The sequence below is a fragment of the Erinaceus europaeus genome, chromosome 18, assembly GCF_950295315.1.
Source record: "Erinaceus europaeus chromosome 18, mEriEur2.1, whole genome shotgun sequence".
Classification (NCBI taxonomy): Eukaryota; Metazoa; Chordata; class Mammalia; order Eulipotyphla; family Erinaceidae; genus Erinaceus; species Erinaceus europaeus.
This window is the reverse complement of record NC_080179.1, coordinates 12,492,843-12,511,424: the sequence shown is the minus strand read 5'-3', so window position 1 is coordinate 12,511,424 and position 18,582 is coordinate 12,492,843. Positions and strand designations below refer to the sequence as shown.

General features: G+C 37.7%; 1 protein-coding gene across 6 annotated transcripts in view; it reads right to left on the bottom strand.

Annotated features, from left to right (window-relative positions):
* Positions 1-18,543, bottom strand: part of CCDC141 (coiled-coil domain containing 141) — a 214,787-nt gene extending 196,244 nt beyond the window's left edge. For 4 of the 6 annotated variants that reach the window (XM_060177639.1, XM_060177638.1, XM_060177640.1 and 1 more), the window contains exons 1-2: positions 17,970-18,283; positions 15,203-15,325 (exon numbers count right to left, since the gene is read on the bottom strand). In XM_060177639.1, the coding sequence (XP_060033622.1) occupies positions 15,203-15,325; positions 17,970-18,071 (225 nt within the window). In that variant the 5' untranslated portion in view covers positions 18,072-18,283. Of the gene's footprint in view, positions 1-15,202; positions 15,326-17,969; positions 18,284-18,363 lie in introns of those variants that run through there. The other 2 variants (XM_060177636.1, XM_060177635.1) reach the window with 2 other exon arrangements.
* Positions 18,544-18,582: the final 39 nt, after the last annotated feature.

The window sequence follows — 18,582 nt, the reverse complement described above, 5'->3', positions numbered from 1 at the left end:
GTCAGGCAGTAGCACAGTGGGTTAAGTGCATGTGGCGCAAAGCGCAAGGACTGGCCTAAGGATCTTGGTTCGAGCCCCCGGCTCCCCACCTGCAGGGGAGTCGATTCACAGGCAGTGAAGCAGGTCTGCAAGTGTCTGTCTTTCTCTCCCCCTCTCTGTCTTCCCCTCCTCTCTCCATTTCTCTCTGTCCTATCCAACAACAACGACATCAACAATAACAATAATAACCACAATAAGATTACAACAACAAGGGCAACAAAAGGGGGGGGGAATGGCCTCCAGGAGCAGTGGATTCATGGTACAGCACTGAGCCCCAGAAATTAATCCTGGAGGCAAAAAAAAAAAATCTACTAGCCAGGGAGGAAGAGCTCACTGGAGTCATAAGTACACTGACTGCCCTTCTTTACCCTTAGAGAGTCATATCTCAGAGACCTAAATAGAGTCTCTCTTAAAAAAAAAAAGGGAGGGGGTATCCAAAGTGATTCTGGTATGAAAACGTCTAATTCATGATTTAAATGCTCTATAAAGACACCTCTTGAACAAGTACCACATTCAAGTGTGCCACTGCTCTTACATAATGGGATACTGGCAGAAAAATCCTATGAAAACATTTGGAGAAAAACAGACATAAGGCGCAGTCAGTGCTCAGGAAGGAGTCCCAGAGGAGCAAGGACCCACACAAGAACCCAGGTCTGAGCTTCTGCTTCCCAAATACAACAGGGAGGCTTCACCAGCGGTGATGCAGGTGTGTAGGTCAATTTCTCTCTGTCTTATCAAATAAAATGAAGAGAGGAAAAAAAAAGGAAAAAATGATCACCAGGAGTGGTGGATTTGTAGTGTCTGCATCAAGCCCCATCGATAAACCCTGGAGGAAAAAAAAAATATATATATATATGTATATTTTTTAAAGAGTCCCAGAGGAGGGGGGGACTTAGTATTCCAAAAACTAGGGCATCAATAATTCACTCAGAAACTCATCCTCCAGCTCAGTTAAAAGAATAATAATGATACAACTCAGAGAAGCTAATCAAATTAATAATTTATCAATTCCACCATGTTCTCAGAGGAGCCCGAATGTTCTGTATATTAATAATTGAAGATTCTTAAAAACCCTCAGAACCTTTGTAAGTAAAAAGAGCAAAGTATGTGAATATCATTTAAATGGTAGTTGTGTTATTTCCTTACACATGTTCATGTTTCAGTATCTTTACTGTCCAGAGATGAAGTTTCTGCAAGTATGTAATATGTAGATGTAGTTTCCTTCCTCCTTTAATTTGTTCATTGTTCTATAAATATTCATTGGATATTTATCCTAGCACAATGCTAGAAATATGTTCCAAGTCTAGTGAAGAAGATGAAAATGAAAAATAAAGAGTATCCTACGAAACAGATGTAGAGGTAGATAGGCCACAAGTTACAGATTTCTTAGTGGAGAATGTGGTCAAAATATGCAAGGCACAGTGAAAGGAGCCATAGCCAAAATAAAAAGATGCCCACTCACTGGGAGATCTATACACACGCTATGCCAGACAAAAAGTCAATAGTCAAAATACATAAGCAGCTCACAAAACTCAGCAGCAGCAGCAGCAGCAGCAACAAAACCCAACAGTCTTAAGAAATGAGAGGACACTGGGAGTCGGGCAGTAGCGCAGCGGGTTAAGCGCATGTGGTGCAAAGCGCAAGGACTGGTAGAAGGATCCCGGTTCGAGCCCCCGGCTCCCCACCTTCAGGGGAGTCACTTCACAGGCGGTGAAGCAGGTCTGCAGGTGTCTGTCTTTCTCTCCCCCTCTCTGTCTTACCCTCCTCTCTCCATTTCTCTCTGTCCAATCCAACAACAATGACATCAATAACAACAACAATAAAAAGAAATGAGAGGACATGGGCAGCATTTCCACCAAAGAGGATATCCAGGAGGCCAACAAACATATGAAAAAAATGCTCAAAGTCACTGATTAACATGGAAATGCAAAAAAGGGACAACAATAATATATTGTTTCACACCTGTGGCAGTGTCAGACATTAGAAAGAATAGAAAATATCATGCATGTACAAACTATTGTATTTACTGTTGTATGAAAAACATTAATCCCCCAATAAAATTTTTTAAAAGAAAAAAAGGATAGAAACAGGGGCCTAGGTGGTGGCACATCAGTGGTCTCGTGGTTCCCCTTCTTTCCAAATATTACAGCTGTGTATCCTGGAAATTCAGGTGCATAGTAAACTATTCCCTAATTCTAATACTCCACCAGTTAAAACCTCTCATTTCCCCTAAGCCTAGACTCTCCGACAGTAATTAAAGTTTTTCAAATGGCCTCACCATTTTAACAGCTGCCTAGTACTCCGTTGTGTTTATGTACCACAAATTCCTTGAAGGTATCATGTTGAAAGAGACAAGACTGAGCAAGAAAGACCAACACCGAATTATCTCATGTGTAGGTAAAACTTAAGAACAAAGAATAGTAGGGGAAAAACGTAAGTTGAAGCTTGGACCAGGTGTGGCGTATTGCGCCAAAACAGAGGGAAAGGGGCAGGATGAAGGAACATTGGGACCCTGTTGTGTCTCCCAGACACCGATCAAGAGGAGATGAGACATAGTGCCTACGTGGAAAAGACTATACTGTAGGGGCTGGTGCAGTGATGCGCCTGGTTGAGTGCACGTTACAGTGCGCAAGGACCCAGGTTTGAGGTCCCCAGTCCACACCTGCAGGGGGAAAGCTTTGCAAGTGGTGAAGCACTGTTGCAGGTGTCTGTCTCGCTCCCTCTCTACGTCTCCTACTCTTTCAATTTCTGACTATCTCTAGCCGATAAGCAAAGATAATAATTTTTTTAAAAGTAAGAGACTAGACTGTACACTATCAGTCTCTTCCCAATAATGCTCTAAAAAGGTTTTTCAGTTGGCATCATCCGCTTGCTCTTGTCAATTTTGTTCGGGGAACAGCCTCGTCTTGCTACTTATGGTTCTTCCTTTCCCGTTTGTCTGCAAATAACTAAAATTGCTATACAGCTTCATTCTCTGTCTCTATCCAACACTAAATATATTTTTAAAAAATGAATATATATATTAGAATGAGAGAGGGGTTGGGGAGGAGAAAAGATGTATTTCGCCTGATCTTCTTGGCCTTGAAAGAAAGCTCAGTTCATACTTTTTCAGGCCCTACATAGGTTCGCTTGGCTATATGTAGACTTCTCCTAAGCTGAAACAATAAACCATTTTGTTTCCCATAAGATACAGTCTTTATGAATGATCATTATCAGTTCAGGTTGTGATATGTTCTTATCAGAACGTATGCACCAGGTTTTGAAGGCTTAATAAGAAAAAACAGATGAGAATCTTGGTAGAGAGTGTGGTGACTCACATATACTATGTGTGGCTGTGAAATTGTACCCCTGAAATCTTATAATTTTGTAAACCACTATTAGACCCCTAATATAAAATGGATTGTATGTTAGGTACTATTTTAGATAGAGGAAGCATATTACTAAATTAACTACACTTGTGTCTTTAATTTGCATATTAGATGAATTTTATAAAATATATTGCTTTCAGAATTAGTAAAGTCATGGGCCTTTTGGAGTATACCTAAAATAGACTTCCTAATTTTTCCCAAAATAGAGAACCCGCATCTCATCTGTTATATTCTTACCTTTAGGTTCCTGATTTCTAAACAATTTGTTCTGCTTTATTTTTTTATATTTATTTATTCCCTTTTGTTGCCCTTGTTGTCTTATTGTTATAGTTATTATTGTTGTTGTTATTGATGTTGTCATTTGGATAGGACAGAGAGAAATGGAGAGTGGAGGGGAAGACAGAAAGGGAAAGAGAAAGATAGACACCTGCAGACCTGCTTCACCACTTGTGAAGCGACCCCACTGCAGGTAGGGAGCCAGGGACTCAAACCGGGATCCTTATGCCAGTTCTTGCACTTTGCACCATGTGCACTTAACCTGCTACGCTACCACCCAGCCTCCCCCCAAGTAAATCTTTATTAAAAATAGTAAGTAATTGTAAAAGCATATTTGAAATTTCAAATGAAAAGTTAAAAAAAATAATAATGTATTGCTTTCAATGTCTTAGGCCATTCTAGGTAAGCTGCTGGGTTTCTGTGTATGGAGCTGTCAGTGTGTTCCATGGTATATTTTCATGTCTGTGGTATCTAGTGTAATATCCCTTCTTTCATTTATTATATTGGTAATTTTCATCCTCTCTCACCTGCTTTCTCAGCTTGGCTAGAGGCTTGCCAATTGTATTGGTCTTTCCAAAGAGCCATTCATATCTCTGTTGTTTACAATGGCATTGACTTCTGCTCTTTTTAACATTTTTTTTCATTCTGTCTACTTTGCCTTAATTTGCTCTTATTTTTCTAATTTCCTCAGGTGAAAACATTCATTTGAGATATTTATTTTTTATAATATAAGTATTTAATAGCCTAAAATGTATGTGATTATTATAACATTTTAAATTACATATGTGACCTGTATTTGTGACATGCATCATACATTTCTATTTATTGCTCCTCTAATAAGCATAACACAATAGAAAAGTACCTTTTTCACAACACATTAATAAAAGTTTAAGTAGTCTCTAAGGATGTTGAGCCAAGAAAGTTCAGAACCTCAGAAAGTAGGCAGCAGTAGCTTTAGTGGTTTGGTTTATCTTGTTCCAATCATGTAAAAATTTGAAAGGTCAGGGGATCGGGCGGTAGTGCAGTGAGTTAAGTGCACATGGTGCAAAGCGCAAGGACCAGCTTAAGGATTCAGGTTCGAGCCCCCCGCTTCCCACCTGCAGGGGAGTAGCTTCACAAGCGTTGAAGCAGGTCTGCAGGTGTCTGTCTTTCTTCCCCCCCACCCCCCCTGCTTCCCCTCCTCTCTCCATTTCACTCTGTCCTATCCAACAACAACGACATCAATAACAACAATAATAACCACAACAAGGCTACAATAACAAGGGCAACAAAAGGGGGAAAAAGATGGCCTCCAGGAGCAGTGGATTCATGGTGCAGGCACTGAGCCCCAGCAATAACCCTGGAGGCAAATAAAAAAAAAAAACTGAAATGTCTTTAGCTGAAACTTAAGGGAAAATACTGTGTCCCATAAAATTAAATTTCAGAGCTTAGATTTTCTGTGTATTGACAGAGTAGTTAGGTTTTCTTAATATATATATATGTGTGTATATGTATGCATATGTATGTACATACGTGTGTGTGTGTGTGTGTGTGTGTGTAACAAACACCTCTATGGAGCTGAAAATTGGCCAAAGGTGGCTGTTAGATCACCTTCTTTATTTTCTATCACTGGTGATATATTTTACTATGGAACATAGCCTCCCCACCCTCACCCCTTTTTACAGATCCTCTAGACTGAAACATTATGTGACTGACAGTTTCTTATGCTGCCTTGTACTTTCCACCACTGTGTCTATGGCACCAACAGAGAACAAAGAGGAAAAAGCAATGCTAATTCACTCAAGCTCTGAGACATAGATTCTCTGCTCAAAGAGAATGCTTGCTGTCTCTCAGGTTTGGGCACCAACTCAACTACTTCCATCTTCACTATCAAGGTTGTCTTTGGGAAATTACCTGGGCTGAGGCAGAGAAAAAAATGAAAATAAACATCAAAAATAGGACATTCTGCGTAAGGATCCAGGTTCGAGCCCCGGCTCCCCACCTGCAGGGGAGTCGCTTCATAGGTGGTAAAGCAGGTCTGCAGGTGTCTATCTTTCTCTCCTCCTCTCTGTCTTCCCCTCCTCTCTCCATTTCTCTCTGTCTTATCCAGCAACAATGACATCAATAATAACTACAAAAATGAAACAGCAAGGGCAACAAAAGGGAATAAATAAATATTTTTTAAAAATAGGACATTCCTCCTTTTTTTTTTTAACCCATGAAAGTCCTCTTTCAACAGTTTAAATTTAGAAGACTTTTTTATCCAGACTGGGTATGTACTTGTGGTGTCAGCTTGCTTTTGGATCAAAATTGGGCAACATTAGAGGAAGAGAAAACAAATTAACAAAACATCAATTTTTTAAATAGTCTCTTTCACAAATCTACCTGCTGTTTTTATTTTTCAGAATTCTCAAAATATACATTCTACAGGGGTTATATTTGAATTTATTGGAGTCAGGCTAGTGGCTATTTTATTTCACCTGGAAATAATACCCAATTTTAATACAACAAAATAAAAATTCTGATGTCACTTAGGTCCCTGAACTTTAAATATCAGTCGGAAGGAAATAGAGGATATAAGTAATTTGAAGGACAGGGCTATTATAGCCATGGAGGGAGAACTTTTATTTTATTATCCTGAGGACTAAAAGCAACATGAACTTGTGATGAGGATAAGAAAGTTCTACCATTTAAAAATTAGTTGTATTTTATACATTAGAGTCGAGATGAGAAGCATTCCAGTTAAAGCTAATCCAATTGTGTTTATCAAAATAAGTAAAGAGATAAAAGGCAACTACTGGATGGTTTCACTCATATGTGGAATCTAGAGAACTGATACACGTGAACTTGCAAAAGAAAATAAAAAACACAGAAGCAAGTAAAGTGTTTCTAAAACTCATGAGAACCATGGTGATTATCTTTGGAAGGTGGAAAGGGTAAGGACACTTTAGTCGTGGGTGTACTGTGAAACTATACACTGTAATCTTAAAATCTTGTAACCCACAAATTAAAAAAAAAAAAATAAAGACAAATAAATCGAAAAAAAGCTAGTCATGCAGGAGTCATAGTTAATTTAGACACAAAATAGAATCTTAATTCTTCATTATATGTAGTACATAGTTAAGTCTTTTCTAGGACAGAAATATCAGGTCCCTTCTGGATGTAGCATGAATGATACATTTCAATATGAACTCAGCGTTGAGACTGGAGTGGGAGTGTGTTCAGTGCTCCTAATTTGCCTCTCATCAATTTTCCTTGAACTGTCAGAGCCTGTCCTATCAGTCTAAATCTCAAACCAAGAACCTTTTTGTCATAATAAACAAAGATTTTACTGCATTCGATGAAAAAAATTCTAGAATTATGTATTAAAGACTATTTACTTTCTAAGTAATAACTACAGAGGACGGACACACACACACAAACACATATATATATTTATTTTATTTTATTTTTTAACCAGAAAACTGCTGAGCTCTGGCATTTGGTGGAGCTAGGCATTGAAGTTGGACTTTGGAATATCAGATATGACAATCAATTTCCATAACCATTGTGCTATCTCCTCCACCCCAAAATTTTACATATTAATCCTGGTCAGTTTTCAAAACGATTGTGCCTATTTTCACCAACAATATAATTAAGTGTTGCTTTCCTCACTTTCTCGCCATCATTGAATGTTATCAATATTTTATCACTTTTAATGGTGCATTAGTCAACTGATTATTATTATTTTTGATGTTGAGCATCTTTTTATACATTTATTGGGAATTTTCCTCTCTTCTGTGACTTATCTTTTTATTGATTTCATTGGCTTATTTGTTTTATCAACATAAAGGAGCATAACCATTTGACTGTCACATAAGCTGAAAATATTTTTTTCCTAGTCCATCTTCTGTCCTCTAAGTTAATAATATGGTGTCTGCAAAACTCATCTGTTGAGTTTCCCCTGGTTTCTCTGGCAGAATTAGTCATTTATTCCACAGATTAAACATAATGTTATGTGCATACTTCTGTGTGCTGAGTTATAACACAAACTCTCCTCTCCTGACCCATAAAGTACATCAGAATGCAAGTCAGACTAAATTATAATAGACATATCTTAGAGCTTGTTTTTTACTTTTCCAAATGTAAATTATTCACAAACTTCAGAAGTAATTTGTTACTTATCATTAGTCCTCTACAGTGAATAGAAAATAGTCATAAGTAGCAAACAGCCCAGAACTGGCACAACATCATTTGTGCTATGTTCCACTCATCAAAGCAGTCACAGTGTTTTAAGGGGCATAAACCTCATTTCTAAATAGGAGGCTTGCCAAAGAATGTATTGCACCCTTCCAAGGTTGTCAAAAGAGTTATCACCATTTGCTATAACCAAGAGTTGCTCTGTTCCCTGCAGAAATGTGGACTATGTCTCTCTTGCCAGCTCTGTGTCAGTTGGTATCCCAACCACAAAGCAATATAAGTGCCTCATGTTTCCCATGAATCCTTCCTTCAGCAACTGCCAAGAAGTCCAACCTTGACAGTTGAGCCAGAACAGAGATGAAAGAGAATGTCCTCTTGGCATTTTTAGTCTTAAGTCTCTGACCCTATGAAATGTTCTCCTTATAGTAGTCCTTTCCTGTCATATACTAGCTTCCTTTGGTACGGCTGAGTTCTGAACGCAGGTGTAGACTGAGCTAGTAGCAGATAATTGTGTGGCATTTACAATATTAATGTGCCTTCACTCCATGTCTGAGAAGTTCATTGTCAGGAATTCTCTAGCCTCTCTTAAACCAACTCCTGTCACAAAAATCACATTTGTAAGATTTTATATACTTCTCCACCTTCTAAGAAATGCTATTCAGATTTTATTCCACCCCACAGCTTCATACTATCCATTGATTGAATGTCTAAGAAAAGAGAGATACCCTCAGGGTTAGGAAAAGTACCAAGTAAGCCCTGGACAATTACTGGGTAGTTTTGCAGCTTCATACTTGTGAGAATACTACTATTATTTTTTAATTTAAAAAAAGTTTTCCAAGCCTAAAATAAAATTAAACTGTCTACTAGTTCCATTCCCCCAAGACTACTGTGTTATTATTTTCCTTTTTGACTGACTTCTCCCAAAATGGTTGATGAAAAATAAGATAGGTGCTATGTATGTCTAGAACACCACAGTTCAGACCTCCTTGAGTCCCAGGTCAATTAAGTCATTGAATTTGGAAAGTGCTAATGAATCTCATCTCTTTGCCATCTAGATTTGGAACCAACTGAGAAATAGACATGAAGCTCAGACAAGGATGAAAATATCTGCTCTTATTGCCAATGCAACTGAACTGGAGGATGTAGTTGATGTGTTTTTCATGTTTTCTCCCCAAAATCTAATTCTTGGGACTTGCCCATGGACTGCTGGTCTGCGAGACCAACACATTATTCAGTTGCGCTGGCTGGGTGGGGCTGAGGGCTGCCTTTATTAAAGAGGGGTGTCTTTTCAGGACAGCAGAAGCAGAGTGCAGAATCTGCAGCCCACTGTAGTCACGTTCTGCAGGGAAAGCCACTGAGACTAAATTCCCCTTGGTGGTCACATCTTTCCCTTGTCTCACCCACTCAGTAACGTTCTTATTCTTACAAAGAGAAAGGAATGAAGAAAAATGAGGGGAAGCATCTTTCCATTTATGAGAGAGTAGAATTTCCTAACTGGTGGTTCTACAGAAGTGCAGGGTCATCTATAATGTTAACAATGAGCATAAAACACTGTTATACCACAGATGATGTGAAAGATATTAGTCTTCTTCCCATACTGTCTTAAAGGGCTTTATTGCATTCAAAATAAACATGATATAAATGTTTCCCTACTTGGACATCCCCTGTCCACTTCTTCCTCCTCTTTCATATTTTAAAGTTGTCTCATATTTCTATGGTCTGTGTTTCTGGGTCTTGTTTTTTAAACTGTTTATCACCTTGCTGAGAGTTAAGTATTCCCAGGGGCCAGGTGGTGGTGTGCCTGGTTGAGCACTTGTTACAATGTGCAAGGACCCAGGTTCAAGCCCCTGGCTCCCCCTTGTAGGGAGAAAGCTTCACAAGTGGCGAAGTGGCGCTGCAGGTGTCTCACTTGTCCTTTTCCCTCTCTGTATCCCCCTTCCTCTCGATTTCTGCCTGTGTCTATCCAATAAATAAAGACAAGGGAGGAGTAAACACAGAGCTGTGATGGTGGGTACGATGTGGAACTAAATACCTGTAACCTTATCATCTTATAAACTATTATTAAATCACTAATAATAAAATTTTAAAGTCTATCTGATATGTAGCTATATGTCATTCAAATCACACCATTTTACTTTATTGAAATAATTTTGTTTGTTTGTTTGTTTTTTGCCACCTGGGTTATCTCTGGGCCTCAGTGCCTACACCAGGAAGCTTTGATCCCTACAGCTATTTTTCCCTCTTACCCCCCTTTCTTTTATTTAATAGGACAAAGAGAAATCAGAAGGAGATAAGGAGGGAGAGACACCCGGAGAACTGCTACACCACTCGTGTAGCTTTTCCCTGCAGGTGGAGATCAGGGTCTTCACCTGGGTCTCTGTGCCTGGTAGCATGTGTGCGTTACAGGTTACACCACCACCAAACACCCCTGTAATACTGAAAGACACAAAAATAAAAATACCAAAAGACACTTCCGAAAAGTGAGAAAAAAGTCTGAGAAATATGAGAAATGAATTGCAAATCTTATATCTGATAAGAAATTAATATCCAGAATATTTTTTTTAAAAACCTGCAATTCAGCAATTAAAGCAAATCTGTCTTTCTTGAATTAAGCAAAAGGCTGGAAAAGACATTTCTTCAAAGAAAATATACAACTATCTGGTAAGACACGAAAAGATACATTATATCACTAGTCATTTGGGAAATGCAAATTACAATCACCATGAGCTATTTGGTAGAACTTCACACCAAATAGCAAGGAAACAATCAGGAAAGAATAAGTTTTAGCAAGGATCTAGAGAAATCAAAATGTGTATATCTCTGATTGGATGGTAATATGATGTAACTATTGTGTAAAACGTTTCTTTGAGTGTTTCCTCAAAAAGTTAAGCATTAAGTGTTAATTGTGGAAGAAAACCCAAGTTGGCGTTCAGATACCTTTCATTAAGCTTTGCAGCTTGGGAATTGGCACAGTGGTAGAATTTCACAACTGCAAGCATGCGATCCTGAGTACAATCTCTAGTACTGTAGGTGTTACAGTGCTGGTTGGCCTGCTCCTCTCTCTCTCTCTTCCCCTCTCAATTAATTAATTAATTAATTAAAACTTTAATTAAGCATGAAAGTTTCATATGGCATTGCAGTTCCATTCCTAGGTATTTATCCAAAAGACCCTAATGAATATTCAGACATATAGTTGTATTTGTCAAAGCTCATGGTAATATTATTCTGAATAGCTGCAAAGTGGAAACAGTCCATTCTAGAAACAGAATGACTGAATAAATTAGATGTAGGATAGCAGAACTATAGAATACTACTCATTCACAGAATAGGTATAAAATTCTGAAACATGCTACAATATGCACGCACCCTGAAGACACTATATGCTATGCGAAATAAACCAGATACAAAAGTACAGACATCACAGGATTCCATTTATATACAATAGCTAAAAAAACAAATTCATAGAGACATAAAGGTTAAAAATTACCAAGGAAGGAAGAAAGGGTAATCATTGGTTTACAGTAGGTCACAGTTTCTGTTCAAGGTGACTAAAAAAAATTTTTTTTAGGGAATAGTGACAATGACTATACAATATTATAAATGCAAACAATGTCACTTACAGTCCTTTAAGGAAAAAGTCAATACAAATCTTAGCTTTACTACTAATATGTCTGGTTGTCTCTAGTCCATTCATTTTAAATTGTTATCACTTGAATAGGAAAATAATGACTTATAAGATAGTTGTTATCACATGAATACAACCTCTTATCTCCCAATGATCAATATGTGAACACTCGTGCCTAATACCTTCTAAAGGCCTTTCCCTATACTTTTCCCAGAGTCTTTGGCTTTTCTGCAAAGACCACACCTAGACCAAATTTCACCCTCTATTTTTCCCTTTTCTTTAGCTAAGTTTCTAGCTAAGCAGACAGAAACAGTAAAAGAAAACATTTATTGAATCATAGATTTGGTCAGAATCAGAGAATCAATAGATTTATGAGTGAAATCAGAGTTAAAATATTTCTGTATTTGATACTCAAAAGGGTCATTCTTTACAGTTTGCTAATGTCACATACCACAAATAGAGAAGCCAATGAGGGGGCCAAGGGAAGGAGCACATAGTTAAGCACACACACCACAGTGCACAGGGACCTGGGTTCAAGCCTCTGGTCTCCATCTGCAGGGGGAAAGCTTCACGAGTGGTGAAGCAGGGCTGTGGGTGTCTCTCTGTCTCTCTCCTCTATCTCCCTCTCCCCTCTCAATTTCTCTCTGTCTCTACCCAATAATAAACAAATAAATAAAATAAAAACATAAAATAAAAAAATATTTTTAAAAAAAGAAAAGCCAATGACTCAGGGCTTCCTTGGTTCTTTAAAAAATAATAATTTTATAGAAACAAGATCAGTTCATAACATGTATGTTTCAAGTACATATCATTATAATTCAACACCAGTATATAATACACTAATATCATCCCCCCAAACCTAGTTTTCCCCTATCAATTGACAATACAAATGACTGCTTTTAACCACTTTAACCCCCTCACCTCTAGTAACCACCATTTTGTTCTCATATACTGAGAGTTTGCTTTTGTTTCTTCATTTTGTTACATCTTCTACATATGAGTCAAATCATAATTTTACTACCTCCACTTGACTTGACTTAATCTGGTACTTGCTAGGTGTGTGTTGGGTCCCAGAATCATAATAAAGGTAAGAACTGTCCGTCCCAAGAACATTCCTTAGTTATTACAACTCCATTTTTCCTTCTTGAGCCACCTAGGACTTAATGTCAATAGTGACCACAGGTCAATATTTATCGGAATTAAATCTTACTTATCTCTTTCCCCACATATTTCTCTCTGTCATCTGAAATAACCTAAGTACAGTTTGAGAGTCGAGATGCCTTTTGGGAGTTAGTTAATGCTTTTCCCACATGACATGTTTTCATGAAAATAGGGAAATCTTTTCCCTCTGGATGTTCAATTAGAATTATTCAGTACATCGCCGAAAGGGGAAAAAAAGATTTCTAGGACACAGGCATTAGAAACACTCATAAAAATTCTGTGTGTTCCCACATTTCTTCCCATTAGTCTAATACCAGGGTTTGAAGAAATATTTATCAATGGAAGGCAGAAAATAGCTTTTTGTCAAAGTAAACAACTAAGTTGCTTTGAGGTATTCCCCATTATCATGATAATTCTGCCATTTGATATACATATTTGGTGTTTTTTTTCTCCCCCAAATCTCCTTTTTAAAAGTTTGAGGGTAACTATTAGCACAACAATTTTTCCAATAAAGAACCTGAGACCAGAGAGACTAACAGCTTTGCATGAATCAGAGTGAAGTCACTATCAAATTCCATACCCTCCCACATCCCTTAAGAGTGCAGTCTGTACAATTAGAGCAAATCGCTAGGTCATCAACTTAGGAAAAAGACTGGAGTGAGCATTAAATATTGAATATTATTGACTTATTGAACTACTAATGTTCTCACCATTTGAAAGGAACTATATTGTATCCAACAATTTTCTGTGCATACCTGACAGTATAATAATGAGTAATAGGGTTGAATTAGTGACCTATGCATCTGGAAGGTGGAAGTCACATAGTGATTTGTCAAAATCACCATACATGTGTTTTATATGTATAAAATCCTTTTTGCACTACAACAATGTTGAAAAGTTTACTGTGCATGCATTTAGTTCATGAAAACTTGAAGGACAAAGTATTACAGAGGACTTCCAGTGTTGTCTGCTTTCATTCAGAAGAAAGGAACTATCCCTTAATATACACATATTTGTAATTGCTTCTGCCTTCCACCTTTTGCATCCCATAATGCCCCTGGGTCCACATTCCCAGAGGGAGGAAGAATAGGAAAGCTATCAGGGGAGGGGAGGGGATCCAGCATTCTGGTGGTGGGAACTGTGCAGTTTTACCCCTTTTATCCTATGGTTTTTGTCAGTGTTTCTTTTTTATAAATAAAAATTAAATATATATACACTTTTTAAAATCTGTTCACTCTGGAAATGTTGATCTACATAATCTCTTGATCATCTGTCCTGGCAAAAGTTGAGATATGACTCTGGAAATGTTTGAATCAGGTCTAAACCATCAGCACCAAGATACAGTCTGGGTCTAACTCCTATGAGGTGTTTCCTACTCAGTACACATGTATCCCTGTGCCTTAAGGAGGTAGACATTAAATAACAGATTAAAAAACACCATGACAGGTCAAGAAAAATGTATTCCCCTGATTGCACTGAGCCCAGCAAATAGCTGGCCTTGAGTAGATACTTAATCTGACCATCTCAAAACCAGCATTATTATACACTCTTCACCAAAAGAACCACAAAAATAGATGAAATAATAACTCTGATTATTTGGTTACAAAAATACTTAATATTAAAGATAAAATCATGTATTTTTGAAAGTGCAACAGAGTTGGGCAGGGGTGGGGGGTCAGGGTGGTGGTGGAGCCTCTGTTATTCTTGCCAGCAGGTGTCATTAACAAAAGAAAATGTGAATGTGTTGTTCTGACTTGTCAGCAGAATATATGAAATGGAAAAATGATGGAATTATTTTCCCACTGGGAATGTTGAGGAGGAAAATTACTTATTTATTCATGGTGAAAATATTATCGCTTCATATTTCTATCACTTTAGATTAAAAAAATAATAAACCAAGTCACTGAGCTGGCTCACCCAAAGGTGCTGTTGTGTGTTGCTGTAGACCCCAGTTTGAGCCTGAGCCCTGCTGCATTAGTGGAAGCTTGGGTGTTGTGCTACTTCTCTCCCTCTGTCTCTCAGTCTTGGTCTGAAAAAGTTGTCCCAGAGTGATGAAGTTCTGGTGATAAATATATTGTTGCTTATCTGCAGTGTTGATATTTGCTTACAAACAACCATGATATTTTCCCATGATCTGATCTGGCATTATGTCAAACTGTCTATAGCTCAGTGAAATTAGAGGAACCCAAAGGAGTTAAAAAAAAAAAAAAGCGATTTTCTAATTGTTTTAAATTTTGCACTTGCAGGGAGTCCGGCGGTAGCGCAGCGGGTTAAGCGCACGTGACACCAAGCGCAAGGACCGGCTTAAGGATCCCAGTTCGAGCCCCAGCTCCCCACCTGCGGGGGAGTCGCTTCACGGGTGGTGAAGCAGATCTGCAGGTGTCTGTCTTTCTCTCCCCCTTTCTGTCTTCCCCTCCTCTCTCCATTTCTTTCTGTCCTATCCAACAATGACGACATCAAGAACAATAATAACCACAACAATAAAACAACAAGGGCAACAAAAGGGAAAATAAATAATTTTTTAAAAAGTAGTTAATAAAAAAATTTGCACTTGCATCATATCTTAATAACTTACCTTGAGCTTGGCCAAAAGAAGTTCGTGATCGTGAAGAAGTTTTTTTGTTTCATCTTGACTGCTACCAATTTCTAAAAGATTGGGCTGTGATTCAGCCAGTTGAAGTTGTATCTGCTTGCCACACTAGAAATAAGATAAAATGAAGTTTCAGTTCCACTTGTTTGCTTCTTTTTACCCCTTTCCTTATTTTTCTTTTCTTTTTTCCTAGTAGGTTGACCAGCTTTACTGTTATGCTGTAAAAAGTCACACCTTGCTCCTGCATAGAGGTAATTTTAACTAACTGAAATAAAACAGCTCTAACATAAACCCATGTCCTACCTATTTTTACCATTCTTCAGATAAATTGTTTTTCTCCTGACATATTGGATTTCATTATAAAATTTGCAAAGTGAAGAGCATATACAACACACTGTGTATTGTTGAATATTACAAAGCCATATGATATTTCATATGATTATGCATTTTCCCACAAAACTAAATCCCAAAAAATAATACATAGGCAACTAGGATGCAAACTTTGGTATAAAGGAAGGATTTTGAGGGCCAGGTGGTAGCACACCTGATTAAGTGCACATATTACAGTGCACAAAGACCTGATTTAAGCCCCTGTTTTCCACCTGCAGGGAGAAAGCTTCATGAGGGGTGAGGCGGGGCTGCAGATGTTTCTCTGTCTCTTTTCCTCTCTATCTTACCTATCCTCTCAATTTCTCTCTGTTTCTATCCAATAGTAAGCAAATACAGTATTAAGATATATTAAAATAAAGGAAGGATTTTTTTATTGCAGTTTAGGCTAATTAGTGTCTTTATAGTCAAAAGAATAAACAGTCAGTAAGTGGTTTCTATATATTAGTTAAACTATAACATTTCCCAATTTTTATTTCCTGAGTATTCAATAAAGTATATACAAAAATATTAATAAAATGAAAATTTTATGTGACTAGAGTCATTTGAATATAGACAACTTGTTTTCCACACTCAGGACTCTTTCAATGCTCCAAGAAATAATTCATCACTGAATTTCCTGAGATATTACTTTCCTAAGAATTGATAACTACTTAAGAAAGAAAATTCATGAACAGGTACATGCATGTGAATAAGTGAATTTTATGAAGAAAAATAAGTAGAATGTGTGTCTATCCTAGATAATTAATATCCAAGACACTTCAGAAATAAGAAATCCATATTGATCAGACACTGACAGCTCTGTTTCTTTGACAGGAACTTTCCTGTTTGAGTAACTTGGGGCTGATTTACACAGGGCTGCAAAAGGGACCTTACTCATAGGAAACAAAGTTAGAAAAGGTTCAGTTAAAAGAAGAGTTTCCAGTGTAATGCTAGAGGGCTTTTAAAAAAAAAAATTTCAATTTCCTCTTCTATATTTATTCTGTGCACATTTTTTCAGCCTGCTCTAAAAATTGTTTTGTAGTTAAGAAAAAGAAAAGCAAATGCCATTAAAAAGTGAATTCAGCTATGTTTTTTCTCACTGCTGAAAATTACAGATGCTATTTAAAAAATCCCCAAATCACATGCAGATTATGAGATTTTGCTACTTCTGCTTTATGGTTGTCTTCATGGCTACTTACTATTTTTGAAAAAGCTAGAGGCTAAAAAAAATAATAAGAAAGAAAGAAAAAAAAAGGAAAGGAAAAGCTAGAGGGCAGAGGAATTAGCTCAGAGGTTCTGTTTATACGGGGCCGAGTCTAAACATCACTGGGAAATCAGCCTCTGGAGGAAAGAAAGCTTTGCCTCCAGTGATGCAAAGTCAAGTACTGCTTCCATTTAGCAAGTCTTCACATGCATGTGACATTTTCACCAATTAAGTTAAGTAGATCTCCTACCCAATGCCACCGTAAGAAGCTAGAAGAGCCATTTGATTCAATTTTGGAGGCTTCCTAAAAATATCTTTTCTGTGAACACCAGCTTATTTGCTGGTGAATAGTCTAAAATTCAAGCATAAAGAAAGCTTCAAGGAGCTTTGCAGGACATTTATATAGGAAAGACAATGATGGATGTCTTTTTTCAGTATGAAGATATATGGCTATCTATGCAAATCAATAGTAAACAGACAAATTGCTTGACACAGAACCTGCATTAACCTGAACCCCAGCGGCTTTAACTTCCTTCTCTTAAAAGCAGATTTGACACATGCCCTTTCTTTGCACCTTCTCTGGCAGGGTCTTTATTCCCCCAACAACATGATAAGTATTTACTAAAGACTTTACCAGGCCAGGTTAGAACTAGTAATACAGAGAACACTTGTGTCAAAGGCTCTTATTAGGTGTTTCTTGAGCTCTTTCATATTCAAAACACTATTATCCTCTATTTGCTATGATCTCCTACTTCCCTCCTCCATTGCATGCACTGAAAAAAAATCACACACACACACACACACACACACACACACACACACACCTACTTAACTTTTCAGCCCAACAATCAGGACAGTGTCATCATAAATGTCTTGCTGTTAGAAAGCAAATCAAAAGCATATACCAGAAGATTTAGTGGTATTATTATTATTACTGTTACTACTTTAATCAAGCAGCTGTGTGTGCTTTCTAACTAACCAAAACAGAAACCCCAGTAACTGGCTAAAACTTTGTGGAGATTTCTTTGGCCGATTTAAGAAAGCAGTTCACATGTTCCTGCTGGATTATCTTCCAGATGTCATGTACAGACGATTTTGTAGTCTTTTTCTTAAGATTAGCTACACAAAGTAAGAAGTCCATAGTCTTACAGAAAAAGAAAAAGAAAGTTGTGAACTTACCTTTATGATAGCTATAACAATTTTAGAGTCCCCAGCCTGCACAGCTACTGAACTGACTGTTGTTGTAGAAAGCCCCACAGCAGGTCTTCCTCGGCTGGACATAGTGACGAGGAAGCTTACACTTTGGACAGCCTCTGTGCAGATGTGTGTCTGCTTGTCATTTCAGAAGGCAGTCACAGGGTTACTTGGACTCATTCAGTGAAAGAGCTGTGCTCGCACTGATCACTCTGCTAATGGGAAAAAAAAAATAAGAGAGAGAGAAAGAAAAAGAACAGGAGGTTAAAAATAGTCAGCCCCATTGAGCTTATCCTGAGAGAGAGAGTGAGGGAGGAAAGAAGAGGAGAGAATCGCCACACCCCCTAGTATGGTAACACTAAGCGTTTGTTATTTTTACCATTGTCTTAACTGTGGAGCACTGTTTCTAGCTCTCTGCCTATCAGCTCATGTTTGATAACAAATGGAAAGAAAAAAAAAAAGAAGAAGAAGAAGGTGACATCCTGACAGCCCAGATTAGTTTTGCGACTAAAACTACACCAAGTATGGTGGTGGGCTTTGAAAGCAGACAGACATTGTAGACCTGGGAATCAGTCTTTGCAGATGTTTCCAGTCTCCC